General features: G+C 35.8%; 1 protein-coding gene across 4 annotated transcripts in view; it reads left to right on the top strand.

The window, feature by feature from the left end:
- Positions 1-24,675, top strand: part of ZFR (zinc finger RNA binding protein) — a 75,443-nt gene that overhangs the window by 28,508 nt on the left and 22,260 nt on the right. For 2 of the 4 annotated variants that reach the window (XM_029217105.1, XM_029217104.1), the window contains 12 exons: positions 1,198-1,445; positions 3,595-3,786; positions 4,304-4,595; positions 6,325-6,518; positions 8,201-8,320; positions 9,200-9,345; positions 13,308-13,470; positions 14,725-14,930; positions 15,688-15,838; positions 18,428-18,569; positions 23,202-23,299; positions 24,163-24,258. In XM_029217105.1, coding sequence (XP_029072938.1) covers positions 1,198-1,445; positions 3,595-3,786; positions 4,304-4,595; positions 6,325-6,518; positions 8,201-8,320; positions 9,200-9,345; positions 13,308-13,470; positions 14,725-14,930; positions 15,688-15,838; positions 18,428-18,569; positions 23,202-23,299; positions 24,163-24,258 — 2,048 coding nt within the window. Of the gene's footprint in view, positions 1-1,197; positions 1,446-3,594; positions 3,787-4,303; positions 4,596-6,324; positions 6,519-8,200; positions 8,321-9,199; positions 9,346-13,307; positions 13,471-14,724; positions 14,931-15,687; positions 15,839-18,427; positions 18,570-23,201; positions 23,300-24,162; positions 24,259-24,675 lie in introns of those variants that run through there. The other 2 variants (XR_003792698.1, XM_029217106.1) reach the window with 2 other exon arrangements.

Genomic DNA, 24,675 nt, shown 5'->3' with positions numbered 1-24,675 from the left:
CTCTCTCTCTCTCTCTCTCTCTCTCCACTTTCAGATTCCTATGATTCTGATTTCCCATGCATCTTAAACTTCACCTTTCCAATTCTTATTTTCTCCCCTGTGTGTGTAAGATATATTGGAGTCAATGTGTCGTAAGTCTTTACTCCTCAGTATAGCAGCCTGCATTTGAGATACCAAAAAGTTCAGTTTTCCTTAAGTCGTTCTCCTGTGCCATCATGGCAACTAGGAATCTCTCTCTTGACCCTTAACTCTTGGCCCACTCATTTCCACTTTAGGGGAAAGGATGATAATTAGGGAGTCCAACAAATTTCCAGAGATCTTAGTTTAGGAAGCATTCAGTTTTCCAGTTTTGCGATAACATAATCATAACATTACAGCATGTATATATTATATCAATAACTAGTCTAATGTGTTATTCATCAAAGACTTTGAACAATGGAAATGGATAGAATCCATACATTTAAGCAGAAAATTCAGTGCTTTTTCACCTTTTGGAAGATGAGAACCAGTGTATTTGGTTCTTTATTTCAAAATCTTTTCTTTGTTGTCCTAGATGTTCATTTGAACTCCAACTCCATATTATGGACTTCTGCTAAGCTTTATTCACCTTGCCTCTCCAGACCAGCTTCTATCAGCTCCTTCCTTTTATTGGTTGCACAACCCATCAGTCAGTCCCTGGGATTCAGAATCTTGGTGTCATCTTTGTGTGTTTTCCTCTTCTTTCACATATTTTATCCTCTAAGCCACCAAGCATGTAAAATCTTACTTTCATGACTTTCTTTTTTTTTCCTTTCTAGTATCCTAGTTCAGACTCTTCCTCAAATCCAGCACTTCCCAAATTATTCAGAGGAATTCTGCTTGGGGAAATACTAATAACAGGTTCTATAACCACATAAGTTTATCAAGCCTATCACTTCCCTCCGACGGAACTATAAGCCTTCTTGAAAGCAGTGTCCAAGTCTTATTCTTAACTTCATATCTCCATGACACCTGGCACGTATTGTGTAAATACTATGTTGGTTGACTTACATTAAAAGGAAGATAAGTGAGATTTTTTTCCCCAGGTTTTGTAAATTTTGTAAATAGGCACATGAAAACCTCCCTTTACTAGCAGCATTTATTGGATTTACATTCATAGCATTTATCTTGGCCTTTTATAATTATGTAATATAACCTTTGTTTGATTTTATCTGTAAGGTACATCTTATTCAGGTTACGAAGCAGCCGTCTATTCAGCTGCGTCCTCCTACTACCAACAACAGCAGCAGCAACAGAAGCAGGCAGCGGCGGCGGCGGCGGCAGCTGCTGCAACAGCTGCTTGGACAGGGACCACCTTCACTAAAAAAGCACCATTCCAAAATAAACAACTGAAACCAAAACAGCCTCCCAAACCACCCCAGATTCACTATTGTGATGTTTGTAAGATCAGCTGTGCTGGACCACAGGTACTTATGTTGTATGCTTTACCATGAGTCTTCAGTGGTTGGGTTTTTTGTTTTTTTGGTTTTTTTCCTGTTGCTAAACTTAAAATAAGTGATTTAGGGAAGAGTCTATTTATAAAATCTAGTGAGTTCAGCTCCCTTCCCAACTTTATTTGTTAATACTTTATTTAAGAGTATCTAGTTTTCGTATAAAACTTTGATAAGCAGTTTGGTGGACAAAAGGCATAGTATTTGAAAAGATCAGATTTTGACTCTTTAGTAGTTTCTTCCAGTTATATCCACTCCCACCCTTGCCCAACCTGTGTACCTTCTTTTTAATTTACTAGATTAGTTCTTCTACTTTTCAAAACAGAATTTGTAGGGTATTTTCAGTTTCCAGCATTTGCTGAGTTACACCAAATTAGGGAATATTTTAATATATGTGGCTAGTAACATAAAACCTTCTTTTTTCCTATTTTCAGTATGATAGGAAACAGGTTCATTGTGATTACTTGGTTGGGGGAGAGGAGACAGGTGGGGAATGTTTGCAGCAACCCAAGATCAAACCTGAACGGGAACAAGAATGTTGGTTTTAGGATTTGAGGAGTGTATCTTAGTAGTGACTGTTTTAAAGGTAATGATGCTATGAGTGGCAAATGCAAACCATAAGAGACTTGTTGAATATGTGGTATCATATAAAAGGATAGACCATGGCTGTAGGGTGATAGGTTAATTGCAGCATTTAAAATGAGTATATATATAAGGCTGACCATTGATCTGGGGGAGCTGGATGGTTACACAAGAACAGGCCAAGGGTACTTCTGCAAGTCAGAGGCAGTGCCATAAGGGATTAACGAGCCTTAGAGAAAAATACCATTGAGGTGGTGAGGTAGGGTGAGTTGGAGTCTAGTGTAGACATAAGGAGGGAGAATAAGTTGGTTCACATATAAGGGACTGTGGTTCCAGTCCTCTCTGCAAGTAACTTGTGGCCCTGGGCAACTTGGAGACCTTAACTTCTTTGGGCTTTTGTTTCCTCAGTTCTGTAATAAGGACTTGTCCTAAATAATTGAGGTTCAGACTGCTTCACGGGGCCACTTTAGACTGCCGCAGATAGTGAGAGGAGAATCAGGTGGCTAGGTCTTATGCCTTCCTCTTTTGTTTCAAAAACGGTAACTTTCCTTACTTGTGAACAAGATTTCATTTTGAGGAGGGATTCTCTTGTTGAAAATTTAGAAAATTGTTGTTTTAGTTAATCTCCAAAGTCTCATCGAGCTCTGAGATTCTATGCTGTATATATAATTTTATGCTAATCATATGTCTGTATTAAAACAATTTTTTAAATAATATAGGAAAGAGTAACTATCTAGCCCCACTCAAGAAAAAACAAACTACCCAGCAGTCCTTATTGACCTCCTCTCATTTTAATAAAGCTACCTTCTTCAGTCATCTGCATTGAAGACAATTTTTTTCAATGGTTTTTTGTTTTGTTTTTTATTTTTGGCTGCATTGGGTCTTTGTTGCTGCGTGCCTGCTTTTCTCTGGTTGTAGCGAGCAGGGGATACTCTTGGTTGCAGTGCGTGGGCTTCTCTTGTTGCGGAGCACAGGCTCTAGGCGCACGGGCTCAGTAGTTGTGGCTCGTGGGCTCTAGAGCGCAGGCTCAGTTGTTGTGGTGCACGGGCTTAGTTGCTCTGCAGCATGTGGGACCTTCCCGGACCAGGGCTCGAACCCATGTCCCCTGCATTAGCGTGTGGATTCTTAACCACTGCACCACCAGGGAAGCCCTGAAGACAATTTTTAATATATAATTTCACTATTTTGATGGCTAGTATTACAATAATACTATTTTTCCTTCGAAAGAGATAAAATTTTGGCTGTTAAATATTTTAGATAGGCTTTTGTTTAGGGTGGCATGGATTCTAACACAGATCCTATGTGAAAATGCATTCTGTGTTTGAAAAATAAAAGAAGGTGTTAGGCAAATGTATTCTTAGAAAACAAGGGTACAGAGAACCACTGATATATATGTAGGGAAACCACATGCTGTTGTTCAGTTGCGTTTAAAAAATGTGTAGTGCTGATTTTTTAATGAGTATTAGAGATTTGAGAATTGAATAATTTCAAATGATGTAGATAGAAAATTAGTGAAGCAAAATTTATTTTTTGTTTGAAACAGACTTACAAAGAACATTTAGAAGGGCAGAAACATAAAAAAAAAGAAGCTGCATTGAAAGCCTCACAGAATACCAGCAGCAGCAACAACTCCACTCGTGGGACTCAAAATCAGCTACGTTGTGAGCTCTGCGATGTGTCTTGTACAGGAGCAGATGCGTATGCTGCCCACATTCGTGGTGCTAAGCATCAGAAAGTAGGTGTTTTTTTCCCACACACCCTTATGTCTTACTCTGTTTTCTTTTCCTTTTTCAGTGGGGGGTTTAAAGTAAAGGTGGCTTCAAAATTTGAAAACTTTGAGTGCATTATACACCTTGCTTACATGTATATAAAGGTGACATCAAATACTCTTTGCTTAAGGAAGGAAAGACTGGAGACCTTTCTTCTTTAAATTTAACTAGATCGTTTTTTTCCACCAACTGGAAATTGAGTCATGTGATTGTTTTCTGCCTTTTGTCATGCTTACAACTAGGTTGGTAAGCATGTGGCCAAGTCATTTCCTTACCTGGTGGTAGATGGGATATGTATCCATATCTGCTTCACGGAGATTATTTTGAAAGTAATAAGTTTTTATCTAAAAATGTATAACAAAAAATACAACAAAGAAAAATATAGTTAAGATTTTCATTTTATAGTGTCTTTTAGACAAACTTTTTAAAAAGATTTTACATTCCCTGAGTTTCCTGACAAATAAATATGCTTTTATTTTGTAGGTGGTTAAATTACACACAAAACTTGGCAAACCCATTCCTTCAACAGAACCAAACGTTGTTAGCCAAGCTACTTCTTCAACAGCCGTGTCTGCTTCAAAACCAACTGCCTCTCCTTCAAGCGTTGCAGCAAGCAATTGTACTGTGAATACTTCATCAATTGCAACTTCTTCAGTGAAAGGTCTTACAACTACAGGAAACTCGTCTCTTAATAGCACAGCCAACACTAAAGTATCAGCAGTGCCTGCAAATATGGCTGCCAAGAAAACATCTACACCCAAAATAAACTTTGTTGGCAAGTACTGAAGATTCTCTGTGTTCCTTCTAACTCTGTTAAAGTGATGTTTCTCTTCCATTTCAGGACTAACCCTTCTACTTTTGCTGTTTTATCAGTCTTCTCCTTTCCTGGGACCTTATTCAATCATATATATGTATTTTTTTCTTGAAATTTTTTCAGTTCCCTTTTCTTCAGCCAGCAGGTATACCTGTGTCTTTCATAATCTTAAGAAAATATATGTATATATTTTCCCATTTCTCAGGCTGCTAACCTAATTCTTATTTTCTCTACTTACTATCCAGTCCTCAGTCTCTTACAGTGTTTCAACTCTGTGCTTTTCTGAAACTGCTTTCAGGAGTCACCAAAGACCTACTTGCCTGATTGATTGAGTGGCCGGTTTTCTGTTTCATGCTGTTGACCTCTCTAACATTTGGCACAGTTGACTGCTATACCTTAAAGCTTAAGACATGTCTCTGTCTCTATTCCATGTCCACTCACCTCTTCCTCGGGTATCTTTATTGGTTCTCCTGCCTTCATGTTCATTAACTGGTGGTGTTCCTAAGATTCTGATTTTGGCCCTCATCTCACTTACCTAGTATTCATGAGTGGTCTCATCTATAACACTGTGTATGCAGTGAGTTTAAAATCAGTTGGGCCCATTCAAAACCCCCACCTGAGTTCTAGAGCCATATTTTAGGTATTTACTGGTCACTATCTGTATGGTTCTGTTGATGCCTACTAGTGTCTCATTCTAACTTTTTGTCTCATCACAAGAGTACCATGAAATAATTCATAAAACTGCTGCTTTTTCACATGGAGAACTTCACTGACATCATTTCTTCTTATTGCCTCTTCCAGTCGTTTATCTAGTCCTTTTGTTTCTGTCACTACAGCATTTCTCCAAAAAGTGTCGTTTCCTCTTCAGAGCCACTGCCATGGTTTTTTTTTGTGTGTGTGTGGTACGCGGGCCTCTCACTGTTGTGGCCTCTCCCGTTGCGGAGCACAGGCTCAGCGGCCATGGCTCACGGGCCCAGCCGCTCCGCAGCATGTGGGATCTTCCCAGACCGGGGCACAAACCCGTGTCCCCTGCATCGGCAGGTGGACTCTCAACCACTGCGCCACCAGGGAAGCCCCATAGTCTTTTTAACGCCATGTCTTTGTGCTTTTCTTGTACATGCTACTCTTTCTGTTTAGACATCATTCTCTTTTTTTCTGCCTGACAGTTCATACTCATTGCTCTTCTTTCAAAGCCCAGCTCAAGTGTCACACCCTTCGTAAAGCCATTCTTAACTGGGTCAGTTTAAAGGGTTGTGGCTCCTTTCCTTTACATTCCCACAATACTGTTAATACTTAAACAGCACTTGCCACATTGTACTCTAATGACTTATATATTCCCTTAAATTGTTGGCACCTCAAAGACAGCCACATTGTCATATTCTTATTATATTACTAGAACTTAGGACAGTGACCCGTTCCATCCCATAAGAGCCATGGTGGGGACAGAGAGCACCACTGGATATTGGGACGTAGAGAACGGGAAAGAAAATTCAGACATGTATTTAATTAATAAGATAAAAAAGCCAAGTGGTTTACGTGGCTCTTCAAACTTCTGACCTGCTCTGTGTCAGGCAGGAGTTTGACAATTGGTAGAAAAGATCAGAACTTTATCTGAAGTTCTTGTTGTATCAAGCCATACATTATACAAAAAGAAAATTTAAATCACTATAATTCTTTTATGCTCTTCTAGGTGGTAATAAGCTGCAATCAACAGGAAGTAAAACAGAAGACTTAAAAGGAACCGAATGTGCTAAAAGCACTCCTGTCACTGCTGTACAGATCCCGGAAGTAAAGCCAGACACAGTGTCAGAACCAGTCACACCTGCGTCCCTTGCTGCTTTGCAGAGTGATGTGCAGCCGGTGGGCCATGATTATGTGGAGGAGGTATTGATTTGAGAATACTACTGCTGTGAGATCAGATAAAGGGAAGACGTGTGTCTTTGTTACAAGCATGCTTTACATGTATAATTAAATTATATTCAATTATATTTTAGGTTTAGATTACTTAAAAAGGAATATCAAAGGCATCTTCGTTGAAGGTTTTTTTTTTAAGCTTGCCTAAGTGACATCACAATTTTTTTGTTAACTTCTCTCTTTCCCTGCTGACAGCCATCACTGTGGTGTGAAGTAACTTTCCATCTATCTGGCAGGCATTCTTTTAATATAACCCTTCTACTGTTCTTCTGAACAGAAAAAGTAATAAAAATTGTGAGCAGCAGAAATGACAAAGACAGCAAATATTTCCTTCCGAACAGTCAGTTTCATGTGTAAAATTAAGGTTGCTGATTTAACAGATACTGTTTATTTGATTTCCCAAGCTGATTAGAAAACTATTCCTGTTTTACAGACTAACTTAATAAATGGAGGATGAGGGAACGTCAAAGGGGCTTGATAAATATTTGCTGTTAGCAGAAAGACTAACATACAGTGGTGTAGCCCTACTCTTTACTTTTGCTGTATTGTAGAACAATTGTAGAGAACAAGTTCTCTGAGCTTCAGTGTCTACATCTATAAAATTTGGTTATCTCCTAGCAAAGTTACGAAGCTTAGATGAAATAAAGTACCTAGCACAGTGCCTAGCCTACAGATTTTTAGCAAGTATTTATTTGTTCCTTCATCCTTTTCCGCATCAAGAAAAATTACATATTGAGTTCTTTGTTTACAGGGTGGAAAACTGGGCTATGCAGTTTGAAAGTAGTTCATATACAATTTTAATTTAAAGTTATAGCTCTTGGGAATTCCCTGGCGGTCCAGTGATGGAGGCTTCATGCTTCCACTGCTGGAGGCATGGGTTTGATCCCTGGTTGGGGAACTAAGATTCCACAATGCCGTGCATAGCGCAGCCAAAAAAAAGGACATTTAAAGGTTAATAAACTTCTTTAAAAATAAATTAACTAATTAAAGTTATAGCTCTTAAAAGAGTAAGACTTGGTTGTCAAAAAAAAAAAAATGTACAGCCAGAACACCTTAATTGCCAGTGATGTTGGGTAAAATCATCTTAAACTTCAGAGAATTGAGTTCAGAACCAATTTTTAAAACTTGCATCGTTTGAACTTAGAATTCACTGTAGACTTTTTAATAACATTCTAGCCTACTTGTCTTCCTAACTGGTTGTGCAGTTAGAAAAAAATTGATACTGGTTTTCTGTAAAGTTACATGTATAAAGTCTTGGGCTTTATAGAAATAGATGTGAATAATGCCTTTCATCATCTTTATCTCCATTTCCAAGAACAGTACCTGGCCAGTAGCAAGTATTGAGTAAATATTTATTATAGAATTTAAGGTATCTAATTGCATTTAAATCTAAATGTTTATATATAGACACAAGTATTAAAAGTTAATTACAAGAGCCAAATACATGCTAACACGTCTTGCATGCTACAGTTAAAAATTCTAACCTTTAGTTCATTTCTGTAGATTATCCTTTTTAAAAAGTATAGACATTGCCCTGTTTTTTTCTCACTTCAAATTCTAAAAGTTATTTACAACCCATGAGGGTTTATAATTGAAATCTTCAACTGTAACATTCCTGTTGTGATTCTTGAATTTTTTTTTTCCACATCAAGGTACGAAATGATGAAGGAAAAGTAATTCGATTCCATTGCAAATTGTGCGAGTGCAGCTTTAATGATCCCAATGCTAAGGAGATGCACTTAAAAGGGCGAAGACACAGACTTCAATATAAAGTGAGTAAAATTTCAGCTATTTTCTCTTTTTATATGTCTTGGAACATTCTAGATTCAAAAACAAGGCCTCTAAAAATAACTCCCTAAGTCCATGAACTCCCACTCCAGAATTGGCATGTAATGTCTCACATGGAGTCAGATGTTTAGTCTTTATTGACTAGTTTGTTATACTTAGGAAAAAATGATATCATATTTCATTACTTGTAGTGGCAAAATAAAGCTATAACATTATTTGGATCAAGTAATCATGTAAAGATAATTGCATCACAGGAAGTGTTTGAAAGAAGTGTCAGGTCTCCATTCTTTTCCTTTATCTTGGCAGAATCCCCACTAAAATGAATTATGAGATGAGGAATTCTTCATTGAAAACACTTCAAGTGATAAGTTAAATCTAAATAGTGTATTCAAAGTTTTTAATTAGGTTGGACTAATGCACTAGATTCATGTTTTCTAAACACAGAAGTGAAAGTTAAAATAATAGTCTGTTAAAGGGCAATACATTTATATGAAAAGAAACTTTTTAACCCCACACTCAGGTATCTAGAATCATTTACTTACAAACAAAGGAAAATTAATATCTATCAGTCTTCTAAGGATTTCTTTTATTGGTTAGCACTAAGTTATGTACGTTTTACATACTAAATGTATAAACTTTAACAACTAAGAATTTTGGGAGTGGGAAGGAAAGAAGAATGTTTATGAATGTATTCTGAATTTTTCCTCTGATTCAACTTATTTTACTGCATTTACTCTTAAAATAGGAAATTTGCAAATAAAAGCCCCTATGATGAAAGAGTATGTGGGATTGTATGATTTAAAGATACGTGTAGGTTGTTGGAGGGGTTGCTGGTTTTTCAAATATCTTGTCTGTATTAACAGAAAAAAGTAAATCCAGATCTGCAAGTAGAAGTAAAACCCAGTATTCGAGCAAGAAAGATTCAAGAAGAGAAAATGAGGAAGCAAATGCAGAAAGAGGAGTATTGGCGAAGAAGAGAAGAAGAGGAACGCTGGAGAATGGAAATGAGGTTAGTATCTTTAACTTTAATAGCACGATAAGTGGTTTAGCCTTTCTAAAAAACGTAGCTATTCTGAGTATGTGACATCCATTCAAAGCAATCCAGATTTATTTAATATACTTTTTTTTAGATTTATTTATTATTTTATTTATTTATTTATTTTTGGCTTTGTCAGGTCTTAGTTGTGGCACACAAGATCTTCATTGAAGCGTGCGGGATCTTCGTTGTGGCACGCGGGATCTTCGTTGTGGCGCACAGGCTTCTCTCTAGTTGTGGCATGTGGGTTTTCTCTTCTCTAGTTGTGACACACAGGCTCCAGGGCACACGGGCTCTGTAGTTGTGGCACGCGGTTTCCAGAGCGTGTGGGCTCTGTAGTTTGTGGCACGCAGGCTCTCTAGTTGAGGCACGCGAGCTCAGTAGTTGAGGCGCGTGAGCTCAGTAGTTGTGGTGTGCAGGCTTAATTGCCCCGCAGCATGTGGGATCTTAGTTCCCTGACCAAGGATCGAACCTGCCTACCCTGCATTGTAAGGCGGATTCTTTACTACTGGACCACCAGGGATGTCCCTATTTAATATACTTTTAGTTTTCACTTCTCAGGAAGATCTTAGGTCTAGGAGAGAAATGCATTAAAACTAAGTTATTGGCTATTCTAATATTTGACTGTGTCCTTGGTATTAGGAATTAAGTTGGAAATGGTATCTTATATATATTTAAATACATAAATAGTTTAATACTATAAATAAGTGCGTCAGTTTAAAACAAGCAAAATAGAACATTTAGTTACATGATAAACATATCCAGAATATCAGATTTAGTAGCTTCTAGACATTAATAATGTGTGGGTTTTGGGGTGTTTTTGTTTTTGTATCTCAGGAAACGTCTATTATAAAAACTTTAGAGGCTCCAGGGAAGGAGAAATGAGAAACATGTTCAAGAGATATGTAAATGTTTAGTTTTACTGATGTAATTGGCATATCTTTAAATGGTAACAATTAACTGGTTTTTATTATATTCGCAGAGTTGTGCAGTCATTACCACAATCAATTTTAGAACATTTTCATGACCTGCAAGAGAAACCACAAACCCATTAGTAGTCAATCCTTATTCCCCCCCACAACTCCTCCCTCTACCCCCTAGGCAACCACTAATAAACTTTGTCTCAATGGATTCACCTATTCTGGAGATTTCATATAAATGGAATCACAAAATATGTTGTCTTTTGTGTCTGGCTACTTTCACTTAGCATAATGTTTTCAAGGTTCATGCATGTTATAGCATATATCAGCACTTCTTTTTTATAGGTGAATAATATTCCATTGTGTGTATGTATCATATTTTGTTTATTCATCAGTTGATGGACATTTGTGTCATCTCCACTTTTGGGCTATCATGAATACTGCTGCTATGAGGATTTGTGTACAAGTTTTAAAATATAATTAAGATAAATATAAACAAGTGTAATGTATGTGTATTTTATAACCTACTTTTTTCATTTACATACCAACTCTTTTTAAAAGTAAGCTAGAATTATTTTATCTTATTTTCCATGGCTACATAGTATTCTCTTGTGCAGATGTAAAATTTTCCTTATAACCAATTACATATTGTTAGATATTTAGGTTTTTTACAGTATTTCCCTATTATAATTATTACATTGACCATCCTTGAGGCTATATTATTGCATAAATCATGATTAGTTGCTAATAATAAAATCTCAGAAACGAAAATGTTTGACTGGCAGATACCCATACGTTTTGCCTGTACTGGATAGTTTAACTGGTTCTCAAACTTTTTGGTCTCAGGACCTTTTATACTCAATAATTACAAAACTCCAAAGAGCTTTTGTGTATATGGGTTATAGCTGTCAACATTTACTGTATTAGAAATGAAAACTGAGAAGTTTAAATATTTATGAATTAATTTTTAAATGACTTTATGTTTATTAAAATGTAGTTAAATATTGATAATTATAGTATTAGATCAACCATATTTATTAATATAATGTGGATAAATATAATATGCTAACTATAAAATAACTATATTTCTCCCCCAGAATAATGAGAATGACATTGTTTTATATTTTTTCAAATCTCTTTAATGTCTAGCTTAAGGTAGCCTGATTTTTCTATCTACTTCTCTGCGCAACAGGTTGTGATAACACATTTTGCCTCTGGATAACTCCAGTGTACACTCATAAGAGAATGAGAATGGAGAAGGCAAATGTCTTGTTATTATTATGAAAGTAATTTTGATGTCATGGATCCCCCTGAAGGTGTCTCAGGAACCACCTAGGGTCCCTGGACCACACTTTGAGAACTGCTTCTATAACTTATTAAAATCTCTGCCAATGAGAGAGTGAAACATGAAAGACAGTTTTGTTTCAACTTTGTTTGTATTGCAGGCAAATTAAATTTTTATTTCATGCTTAACCACTTACATTTCTTCTGTGGTGAATTTGTTTAACTTACCTGTTGTTGATTTGTACAGATACTTCTTATATTATAGCTATTAACACATTATTAACATGTTACCTTTAAATCTTTGTTGTTATGTATGTATCGATTTTTATTTAGGTATCTAAATCTATTTTTCTTATTCTTTATGAAGTTTCTGCCTTTGTAATGCACTGGAAATTTTTCTCTATACCTAGATTACACAGTTACTTCCTCTTTTATTGTTATATCAAATATTTATTAAGCACTTACAGTTTGCCAGGAAGTAGCACGTAGTGTGTTAGACACCAGGTATGAATTGGTAAACAATGGATAAAGGTCCCTGCCCTTATTTAACTTAAACATCTTTAGTAATAACCAAGTATTCAGTACTGGAATGAACATGGTTTTCCAGAGCCTTTAAGCTCAAGACCTAAATAACATAGAAGTATGGTTCTTCCTGTCCTTAGTGGGATGACCTAAAAAGCACTGCTTATTCCCGACTGAAGAAATTGGTGGTTTCTACAGTGCTACTTGAGAAACATACTTCTTTCTTATGTTTTGTGTTAAACAGATTTGTCTGGTTAAAAACTTAATTGTTACAAAAATTTACTATAAAGACAGGACTACCTTGGGAGTTATTGGTATCCTAGTTTGAAGCTGAAAGCGAAGATAGAACTGAGAAGGAGAGAGTCACATGGTAAAAAAGAAATTAGATTCTGAAAATGTTGACTATTAAGAGGTTACACACTAGCTGCCCACAGTCCAAGTTCAGTCCGTGGGTGTTTCATTTGGTACACGTGGTATTTTTTGGATACCAACATGAACCAACACTTAAAGACCATGAGATTTCACAAAAATGCTGATGACCTTGGGATTACCATCTGTATTCCCTTACGGCAATAATTAATAGCTGTGCTGTGGCTCAGAGCATGTGCTTTCTTCTTTACCATAGTTCCTGCCACCCTTAACATGTCCCCAAAAGTGAAACACGATGTGAGTTGCCATTTATCTCAGTTGTTTTTCCTCATTGTAGAGAAGTGTCTTTGTCTCTCTGCCTGTATCAGTTGAGGAAATTAAAGGTAGTCTTCAGAAGTTCTCTCTTAGAAAAAAATAGGAGAGAGCACATTTCTTCGGAGACATGAAGAAAATTTCTGAATGTATGCTTTGAGTCTTTCACTCACACACATTGTTGGTCTGGCCACATTAGGTAGGCATTTAAGTTTACAGTCTCCTGTAAAGAGGGAGAGGTTAGAAGGAACTCTGAGGTTTCTGGTGCTTGTTCTTTCAACCCTGTCTTCAGGCTGTGAAATTTTGTTTTGCTTTTATCTTTGTTTACTTATTTTCTCTTTTCACTGGGATTCACTTCCATTTACTGCTAGTTAAAGCAAATAAAGGTAATCAGATACAGTAGGAGAAAAGAGATGTAAGCTAGACTGATTTGGGCTATTTTTTAAATTGCTTTTTATATCATTATTGATTTAAATTCTTGGGTTGTATTTTTCTTATAGACTTATAGTATCATTCTCTATGTTTCAGACGTTATGAAGAGGACATGTACTGGAGAAGAATGGAGGAAGAACAGCATCATTGGGATGATCGCCGCCGAATGCCTGATGGAGGCTATCCTCATGGTCCCCCAGGCCCACTAGGCCTCCTGGGAGTCCGACCAGGCATGCCTCCTCAGCCACAGGGGCCTGCAGTGAGTGTCCACTTTGTTTACATAGGGGGTGAAAGTGTAAGACTGGCTCAGCATTGGAAGATAACAGTTTGGGGAGCTAATTTTTAGACTTAATAATATCCAAGTCTCAATATAAGTTTTTCATCTGATTTAGAATTTTCCCTCCTTTTATTACAGGTTCTCAACTCGTGTCCTTATTTATGAGGACTTCATAGAATTTCCATGCATCTTTCTTACTTTCACTATGAGTTAAGGGAGCAGAGCTTCTTTTGCCAACTCTTCTTTCACATAAGAGATTTTCTTGCCTTTGTTCTTTAGATTGTCAAGAACAACTAATTTTGAAGGCAGTTGCTTTGCTTTCAGAATTATTCTTATCTTCCCATTACCAGTGGTTTAGAGTCTTTTTTCCCTTTTCAAATAATGAAAAAAACCTACACTACTTCTAAATTAAGTGCAGGACAAGGGGTAAGTAAATGGTCCAAGATGAGCACACAGTGGATGTATTAGGAGAACTGTAGGCAAGAGCTGCATCTTGAGAGTTTGTGTTCTGTGGAAGCTAGATAAAAGAAGACATACTGGGCTTCCCTGGTGGCGCAGTGGTTGAGAGTCCGCCTGCCGATGCAGGGGACACGGGTTCGTGCCCCGGTACGGGAAGATCCCACATGCCGCGGAGCCTGCGTGTCCGGAGCCTGTGCTCCGCAACGGGAGAGGCCACAACAGTGAGAGGCCCACGTACCGCAAAAAAAAAAAAGAAGACATACCTGGGTTATGAGGAATATTTCATATAAGTTCAGACTGCAGAAAACAAGATGTTTTTATTCTTTGTTCTGTTTTCTAGAGGGCACTTAGAAGGAAACAGCAACAAATTCCTGCTCTTAAACTATTCTTTCTCATTTGTCTTTGCATAGAATAAGTATTTGTGAAACTTGTTTTATTAAAAGCAAAACATTTCAGAATCACTGGTTGTTAAAGTTGAGTAGAAGGTATTTTTATAACCTTAGATGGTGTGTATTATAATTTTACTTGTTTTGAGGCAAAGAATGCATATATACATAGATGCATACTCATTTTTGATAGTGTAACTTTCCATAGTTTACGTGTTGGTTTTTACTGAGATGGAAAAAAGGGAGAAGATAGCTTTAAATGGACATTTTGCATAATTGACTTTTTTATTGAAAAGATGTGACAAACATATGTATAGTTGAAAAATAATAATTTACTTTTGCTTGGGAAGCATTTTTTTTTTAATGAAGTTATCTTTTTTGTCTTCTCCAGCCCTTACGTCGTCCTGACTCATCTGATGATCGTTATGTAATGACAAAACATGCAACCATTTATCCAACTGAAGAGGAGTTACAGGCAGTTCAGAAAATTGTTTCTATCACTGAACGTGCTTTAAAACTTGTTTCAGACAGCTTGTCTGAGCATGAGAAGAGCAAGAGCAAAGAGGGAGATGATAAGAAAGAGGGAGGTAAAGACAGGTGTGTTTTCAGAGTTTTTTACTTTTGTTTAATTTTGGTTTCCCTTATGTGGACTTCTTATACTTGAAATAAAAGTTACAAAGACTGAAAATTCTCTGTTGTCAGTCTACATGTGTTATGCTTGTGTTAGATATTTAATGTATTCAGCTGTTTTTTGCTGAAATGAAAAATAACAGAATTTCATACAGTCTCCAACCTTGTAATTTTACTCATTTTATTTAAACTTATATAAAACTATTTCAGGTCTGTTTTCAAAGCAGCCTTCATAGTTTTCAATTGCATTTAGCTGCTATTCAGTTTTTATTTATCTGTTGCATCTGTTTACTCTTTGTTTTAGCAGCTTATTTTTCCTTAACACATTGACCCATAAGTGAATAAGCTCAAGCTTTAGCAACATCTTTCATATCAAGTTTGCATTATGATCTATAACTTTTCATTTTCCCCTTAACCCTTTGGAAATATCTTTGTATATATTGAACATGACTTTTGTTCTAATTTGTAAAGTGAGACGCAGAAAAGTGTTAATGGCCTTTGCGTTGCAGTTGTCCTTGTGAGAACTTAGCTCTTGATTTATTAATTTATCCATATTTCTTATCTAAGTGAAGGATACTTCTAAAAATATTGAATGTTTTTATACTGTAGTTGATTGAGAATTTTAACGGTGTAAAAGTTATTTCATTTACTATTGTGTGTTGAGAGATTATCGTGGTTCTGGTTGAGAAGGGAAATGTCATAATACAACTTGACTTCACTGCAGAGCTTTAAAAGGAGTTTTGCGAGTGGGAGTATTGGCAAAAGGATTACTTCTCCGAGGAGATAGAAATGTCAACCTTGTTTTGCTGTGCTCAGAGAAACCTTCAAAGACATTATTAAGCCGTATTGCAGAAAACCTACCCAAGCAGCTTGCTGTAAGTATTATGGAAATGTTCATTTTTACCCCTTGTCTGGTTCAAAAGTTTTTGGCGGGACTAACTGTGCTTCAGCTTAATCTTAAGCCTGCCTTTAAAGTTTTGGTTTGACTTTCCAAATTGAACTTTTGCCTTGATTGTACAAATTGGTAGAACTGTTTTCTACTTTGTCTTTTTAGGTTTTATAGTGCTCCTCTTTGGCATGAAGCCATCTTGCTAATTTATTTTAAAATATAAATTTGCAGCACATGTCCTCTTCCTGCTCTTTCTTCCAAGAGCTGAATCATTAAGAGATGAGACTTTAGGGAAAAAATGGGGGTTTTTTGTTTTGTTTTGTTTTTTAAACAAAGCCCATGTATATAAAGCAAGCTTAAATTTTTAGAATTCATGAACTTCTTGCCTATTTAGTTGAATATATGTTTTTAATAAAATATAGTAACTAAAATAGAGACTCTTTCTGATTTGAATTTCCCCAGTTTTATTATGATTACTTTCAGTTTTCTACGTGTTATAGTCGTAGGTCTTAGCTCTCACTGTCTCTCTTCAGCAAATTGTGGCAATGCACAATTAGTAGAATATCCCCTTTTGGTCCTACAAAAAAAACTTTTTTAAGTTTGAATTTTTAAAATTTTTATATAGTATCTTGTCAGAATCACAGACTGGGATTTAAAATAAAGATTTCTTGAATAATTTAATGTATAAAACTTATTTAGATATTTGAAATCCAAGAATTGACATTTCATTGGTAATATGTATTCCACAGTAATGTCAGAATAAATAGTACCTGACCACAGCAGAGCATCCGATACCAAAAGGGATAGTGAAGCATGCTATTAAACTTGAGCTCTGGGCTTCCCTGGTGGCACAGTGGTTGAGAGTCCGCCTGCCGATGCAGGGGACACAGGTTCGTGCCCTGGTCCAGGAAGATCCCACAGGCCGTGGAGGGGCTGGGCCCGTGAGCCATGGCCACTGAGCCTGCGCGTCTGGAGCCTGTGCTCCGCAACGGGAGAGGCCACAACAGTGAGCGGCCCACGTACGGCCAAAATAAATAAATAAATAAACTTGAGCTCTGGCGACTGTGGCACTTACTGTTGTTTGCTTTATATTACCATTGTTCCAGATGTGAAGTTTCTTATTGTAGATAAGTCTTTTTAAGTATTAGGAGCCAGGAGAATTGTCATTGTGTGTCTACTTGTTACCCTTCGTTGAGGCTGCTAGAGCAATGAAGGGGAGGAGACTCAGAAGAGGTTTGAGGACTTTGAAAAAATTATATAATTTGCAAGAAACATCTTGATCCTAAATTGTGGTGTTTAGTAAATCTACAAAGCAGGGGGGCTTCCCTGGTGGCGTGGTGGTTAAGAATCCACCTACCAGTGCAGGGGACATGGGTTCGAGCCATGGTCTGGGAAGATCCCACATGCTGCAGAGCAACTAAGCCCGTGCGCCACAACTACTCAGCCTGCGCTCTAGAGTCCGCAAGCCACGACTTCTGAGCCCGCATGTTGCAACTACTGAAGCCCACGCGCCTGGAGCCTGTGCTCTGCAGCAAGAGAAGCCACAGCAGTGAGAAGCCCGCACACCACAAGGAAGAATAGCCCCCACTCACCGCAACTAGAGAAAGCCCGCGCGCAACAATGAAGACCCAACACAGCCCCAAAAAACTACAAAGCAGAAAATACTATATCCTAACTAAATAATTAACAGTTACACTAAAAGCAGCATACTCTTTCCAAATCATTCTATGTACTTATTGTACAAGTGGATAAGCAAGAGAAATAGAATTTATTATCGTCATCATCATTGTCATAGTTAACGTTTATATAATTCTTACTATGTACCAGGCACTGTTTTAAGTGCTTTATGTAGTTAATTCATTTATTCTTCCAACAATCCTATAGGTTGGATAAAATTACTGTCCCTATTTTATAAAAACAGGTAAAGGGGAGTTAAATAATTTGCCCATCTTCGTATCATTAGTAAAGTAGCAGAGCTAGGATTTGAACCTAGATACTATGCTGTAAACACTCCGTGTAACTTCTATGGAGTCTTCATTTGTTCATATATACTGAGACTTATTTCATGTGTACTGAATTGCAGTGAATCCTGGTTTTTCTTCTGTTGATCAGGACTTTCTGCTCCCTGATAAAATGTAGATCTGTTGAGTTCACAGACAAGGTACACTGGGAATGTTTGAATTATGGCTCCTGTTAGTTTCAGATATCTATTTTAGTCTCATTCATATTCTGCAAGTACTTAACTACCCAAGATGCTATTAGGAAGGTACGGTAATAAATAGGGCAGTGTTTCTTTTATCCAAGAACTCATCATCTAAGAGAGACATACACACATACAAATAACTCATATTATACAAGTGATGGTAAATATTAGTTCAACAAAATTCTAAAAGGAAAGAGGAGCAAGAGATTTATAATATTTGCATGTATTACAAGGCTTCTTGGCGGGAGTAATATATGATCTAGTCCTTATAAAATGGTTAAGGTAGTGAGAAAATGAAAGAGCCATAGTGAAACTGCTTTGTTTGATAATGTTAAAAGGTCCATCTAATTTCCTGTACTCTTCATTACATAGGTTATAAGTCCTGAGAAGTATGACATAAAATGTGCAATTTCTGAAGCGGCAATAATTTTGAACTCATGTGTGGAACCCAAAATGCAAGTCACTATCACCCTGACGTCTCCAATTATTCGAGAAGAGAACATGAGGGAAGGAGGTTGGAAAGCCATTAAACATTCTACTTTTTTTAACTTTTTTTTTCCCATTTGCCTACTCTTTAAGATGGCATTAAGCCCTAGAAGGCAACATGCTGGCATTACATATGAATTTGATAGATTTGACTTATATAGCAACCAGTTTTGCTTAAGATCATTTCCCAGATCTTTTATTGATGTCTTTTTAGCAATGTACTTTTATATAAAACACTCATGGTATTATTGATTTTCTTGATTTTTTTTTTTCTTTTCTTGCTAACCTCAGATTTCTGGAAAAAAAAAAAAAGTTCAAAATTATTCTTACCAGCATAGTTGACCCATGAACAAATTAAAGAAATGTTGCTAGTGAGGGGCCACAAATTTAACTTCTTTTAAGTTCTTGTTCTTGTCTTAAAAAAAGACAAGAGAGTTCCATAAATAAAATTGGTTAAATATTCATAACACAGTTTAAGAGGCATTGTTATATATGTAATCATGGATTTGGCTTGTCCTGAGGTAAATATTTCTGGTTCTCTGAGGTTGCTCTTTGGTTTGAAGCGTTTTCATAAATGCAGAGCATCCTAATGCACGTAGATTTGGGCATCTGACCCCACTATTATACTAGAGATACTGAAAACTAAATGGTGTTGGCATAGCTAGTGAGTTATAGCACAATTCAGGGTTTTTAAACTTACTTTACAATTGTAGAATATGAAATCCTGCTGGTGCCAGCAATGTTGCTTTAGGGACTATTGTGTAACATTTTCAAAGCTTCAAAAGCTTTTAAGCCAAAAAGCATGGTCAGTGTCTGCCGTATGTTGGTTCTGTTGTTTTATGGGTCAGATAAAATTTACTTTGTTTCCTTTCATGTTGTTTTTGTACATCTTAATTTGTTGATATGGAGTTATAGTCTACACTAATATTTCTTTGTGATACAGATAGAGGAGAAAAGAATACTTAAAATTAATTTGTCTAATAGCATAAGTAGGCTCTCAATTACTGTCCCTTTAAATTCGTTTTTTTACAGCAAAGCAATTTTTTTTTAAGGCACTGGGCTTTCCACAACCCAGGAAAAGATAATTTTTACTAAAAATGCGATCATTGGGAGACATGTCTAACTTTGCATACATTATATATACACCATATATCAGGACTTGTATGTTGTGTAAGCTTTGCATCTTAAAAATAAATGGGGTTTGTGTAGAGGATCTTTTATGTGAGCATGAGTTCCCACTCAAGGTCTGGCTGTGGATATTGCTGGAAAAACAGTTCCTGAGTCAATCTGGTCAATTCATATGCAGCATATGACTCTTAGGATTTGAAAAAGAAATCTTCGAGATTATGTTATAAATAATAGTTGCTGTATTTCATATGAAATTATACTCATATAACCATTTGACTGTATTTCAGAGCACATCTTGTCCAGTTATATTTAGGCTTGCTTAAATTGGTGCAGTATCAAGTAATTTTATTTTGTTGCAAAAGTCTAAAGTTAATAGTATCATATTTGTAGTAGTCTTTAATAATCTATCCCTTCTAAAGGAAACAAAATTATATTTTTGTCTGACCCAGACTTGAGTTATTGTTCTGAATTTCATAAATATTATGGTGAGAGAAGTGGTCAGTCCAAAATTGAAAGATTTTACTTCAAGACACTGAGCTGAAAAGTTGGATGTGCAAAAAGCGTAGAAACATTGATAGTGTTCTTTGCTGCAGATAACTGCAGTAAATCATGTCTTTAGCTTCATTATGAAGATTGCTGCAGAATAACGGTATGTATTCTCTCTCACTGCAGCTCTGAATGCTCTGTGTCTTAAAATCATTTAAAGCCTATAGCTTGCTTTGGGGAGTTAGTACCAGGGGTAAGGAAGGCTTTGCCGGAAGAGCACTTGTAAATCGTGAGACTGGCGACTTGCGCATAGTTGTGGTAGCCTCTTAATGCGTAATGGTCCTGTTTGATACCAAAAATTATTTAAAGGATATGATTAAATTGCCCAAATAACTGTTAAACACATTACAGATCTATTTTACGTTACTGTGTTTGACAGTTAAACATTAAGTAAACATTTAATTGACTTGAAGCTTGAAATGTACAAAATGCTCTAACCCTTGCTACAGCGTCTCTTCTGTAGCAAGTCAAGTATTGTGTGTGTTTTTTTCCACCTTTAGCTTATCAGGCCCGGTCCAAAGCCTTCTAGCAGAGGGAATTGATTCCTGTCAGGGGTTGCTGCCAAGACATCGGAAGGATTTTTGACCAAGGTTTTCAAAAGCTCAGTGTCACACCTGCCATTTGATTAAGGAGGGATTTTGGATGCAGAGTCTGGCATTTATTGTCCTTTGTGTGGCTGTTTTGTTTGTTTTGTCTTTGTCTCTCCTAGAATTGAGCAGTGTTCACACTAGTTTTTAAATTGTTGGGTGGATTACATATTTTACATAACCATGTTAATTTAAATTAATATATTCCCATTAACTTTTAATCATAAAATAGTGTGGACACAGCATGTCTTCTAACTGGTGATTAACCCCTTAAATTTATGAAACACACTTTTGTAGGGTAAGAATTTGCTTTCTTTTAAATAAATTAACTGGTTTTGTTTTGTTAACTGGGTGTTAGGAAGAAAGTATGATCTTAGTACAATATATCTAAGGGGTTAATCCACTTGAAATATAGAATGGGTGCAAAAATCCACACTCTAAATTTGACAGAAATTTCCTACTTATAGCTCTTAAGTTGTTTTTAAATTGCAATAGGTGTCTTGGCATCTTTGAAATTGTATCATTAATTTAAATTTCCAAAGTTATGAATGCTTGTGTGCAAAAGGAAAACTTTTCTTCCGTATTGGAGGAAATTAAAACATGAATTAACATTAAAAATTCAGAAACTTTTAGAAAGAGATTGCACATTATCACCTATTTGCATTTTAGCTTTAGCAGATAATGTAAATAAATAAGGGACATGGAAAGGGTTCTTCAGCATGTTCTGTAACCTTGCTTTGGGGAGTGGTTTTTTGTTGTTGTTGTTTCTTTTTTTTACTTCTTTAATTAGCTGTGCTTTCCTGTGTTCCTTTTCCTTCTCTCAGAATAGCCCATTTCTTATGTTCATTATATTTCTGGATTCAGTAGTTGGTTTTTCAGGTTTTGAGATTGTTTATTAGTTTTTTAAAATTACTACCATTTCTGACTTGATACTTTTCTTTTTAGTACCCACATTCCTCTTTCAGTGTTCATTTTCAGAATGCCACACAGTGTTCTTTGATTATCTGTAAAATTCCCTTCTAATATGTATTCTGAAAATCTGTGCCATCTGATTATGTAAGGAGTAGGAACTAAGAATAAAAAGCCCAGACAAGGGATGGAATTCTTTATTACTTTTTAAGTATGCTTTTTAATATGTCATCTACTCAAAATAAGGACAGATATCTTTTAAGATTTCTGAATGCTCATATAAAAATAGACAATCAAATAATTTGCCCAGCGTTGCAATAATACTCTTAAAGTAAAATCATCTTCATGTTTTCTTTTATCGTATATTTCATCTTTTGTCCCACATATTCATTTGGTGCCCTCAATGATTTATAAAACTATATCCTAAATGTCCCATAATTTTAGTGCTTTTTATCTAGAAGACTGTTTTCAGTAGCTTACTTGCCTGGTATGTAATTTTCCTATATTTAGAAAATATTTTAAAATCACCAAGAGTTGTGAATTAGATTGACTTATACCTATGAATAGTTTGATTAGCAAATTTGATTAGCAACTTTTATACACAGTTTACAGATATGTTTTAGATGAACGTAAAGCTGGCCTTTTATGAATGAAAAGTTAACTTCTTGTCCTGATTTAGGTTCAGATTTTCATAAGTTTTATATAGCTCATTTATGTTTTAATACAATAATCTGATTAAAATCAGTTATTATAACTGACTTTGCAACTTAAAAGATTCTACAGATATATCATCAAACCATTCTGCTTACTGCATCTGTTCTATTTCTATACTTATTCTATTTAACCATGTTAGTTCCTATTGCCCTTTTCTACTTTACTCATTGTTTCTCTCCAATTATTCTTTGAAATACTTCATGGGAACTTTGAATTTTAAAGGGCATTTCATATTCCCTTAATTCTTAAAGCTAAAACTCTCTTGTGGAAGAGAAGTCATTGAACTCTTAGAAATGCCTATTTTTGGCTCTTTATTTTTTTCTATGATTATTACTTCATTGATCATCCCATATTTATTGTTAGTTCTTTGACATATTAGCCCGAGAATAACCTATGACCATTTAAAATACTGAACAAACTCAATAGTTTATTGTACATTCTCATTTATTAAGGTGGATTTTTGTGTTCCCTTTTGTCTTGTCGTCTTTGTGCTGGTGCGCTGTGTCCAGTAATCCTTCCTTTTGATTTTATTTTGGTGGGTAGGGTTTATATTTGCAGAAATTATTTATTATATTTCTAAAATAAAGAGTTTAATTCTCATCTTGATCTTCATATTAGATTATGTGAATTTGTTGAAAATAACTCCCTGGGTACTTTAAAGTGTTGACAGACTCTCAAATGGCTCATGTGACACTGATGCTACTTTAAGGAAGTGTCTTGCTCACCTGGTCAAACACCCATTCCTCACTGCATTTTGCCAATTCAATCCATTTTAGATGTAACCTCGGGTATGGTGAAAGACCCACCGGACGTCTTGGACAGGCAAAAATGCCTTGACGCTCTGGCTGCTCTACGCCACGCTAAGTGGTTCCAGGTTCGGAACATCATTTTACTTTTTTCTTGTAGCCTTATGAGAGAGTAGTTCAGTACAACATGTTTAACTGTGTTTAAACATTTCAAAAGATTGCCCAAGCAATACTATTTTAAATTAAATATCAGAAAATGTTAACATAGAAAGCTGGGTATGAAGATCTGCATATTGCAGTTACTATTAATTTGACAATAAACTCAGGTTTTGGGGGTGTTTTGTAGTTTGGGTTTTTTTATTTTTATTTTTAGTGGCTATATTTAAAGTTGACTTGTTTAGGAACATCACAAGTTTGTGTACATATATTATATTCCATAAGGCTGCAGATTAACTTTGCTTTAAATAATGGAATATGTGTTTAAAGCTTTGTGTATAGTTTTAAGATTTCCCCCCCTCTTTCTCTAAGTTAATAAGTGTAGGGAATGAAAGGTGAGGAAGCAGCTGTTTGGTTTAGTGACTTTGCAGTTATGCAAAGGCACAGAAAGGAAACCAAACAGATTTCCTTAATCTTTCAGTCCCTAGACAAACTTTTTAGCTCTTTACTTTTTCTTTTATTTCTAATGTAGGCAGACTTTTTTTTGAAGTTTACTGTTTTAAATGAACACAGGTCAAGGTTCACAGGGGATCAAGAACAATTATTCTTGTATAATCTGTTTACTTTGACCTAAAATATCAGCTTTTAAATACTAACCCTGGCATAAAATACTGCTGTAAATGGCAGCTCATTGAATCCAATTTTAAGCGTGGTTATTTTTGTTTTATTTTTATCTGAGCTTCCATTGAACAGTGGTATTTTAACTTTTTTTTCATCAAGGGATACTTTCAGTATTTCTAAGATTAATTCAGTTGGTTTTTGTGTTGCTCTCAAGGCTAGAGCTAATGGTCTGCAGTCCTGTGTGATTATCATACGTATTCTTCGGGACCTCTGTCAGCGAGTTCCAACTTGGTCTGATTTTCCAAGCTGGGTGAGTAATATGTAATTGTATGGTGTGAAAAATAAACATATAGGAAATATTTATGCAGTTTTTTAATAGACTCATCTTACATCTAATTATCAACTTTCTTTTCATTTCCTAAATGTAGTTTTTTTCTTCTAGTGAGAAATCCTGGGGTCTTAATTTTCTGAGAATTCCACTTGATTTTCTTTCTGTATTTTCCTCTCCTTTTTTTTTTAACTCTTCTCACAGTGTTTATTACTTTCTTTAAAATAGGACCGATTATGAGTTGTACATACATAAAGGTACAAAGAAAACTAAAAGTGAGCTATTAATCTACCTATGCAAGGTTTTGTTGACATTTTAACAAAATAATGTAAAAGGAATTTTTAAGATTTAGAAATATACATTATTCAAAAATGCATAAAATAAGGAAATTCAAATAAT

The sequence above is a fragment of the Monodon monoceros genome, unplaced genomic scaffold, assembly GCF_005190385.1.
Source record: "Monodon monoceros isolate NGI ecotype Baffin Bay Population unplaced genomic scaffold, NGI_Narwhal_1 Super_Scaffold_12, whole genome shotgun sequence".
Taxonomy (NCBI): Eukaryota; Metazoa; Chordata; class Mammalia; order Artiodactyla; family Monodontidae; genus Monodon; species Monodon monoceros.
This window is presented reverse-complemented; position numbering and strand designations above follow the sequence as displayed.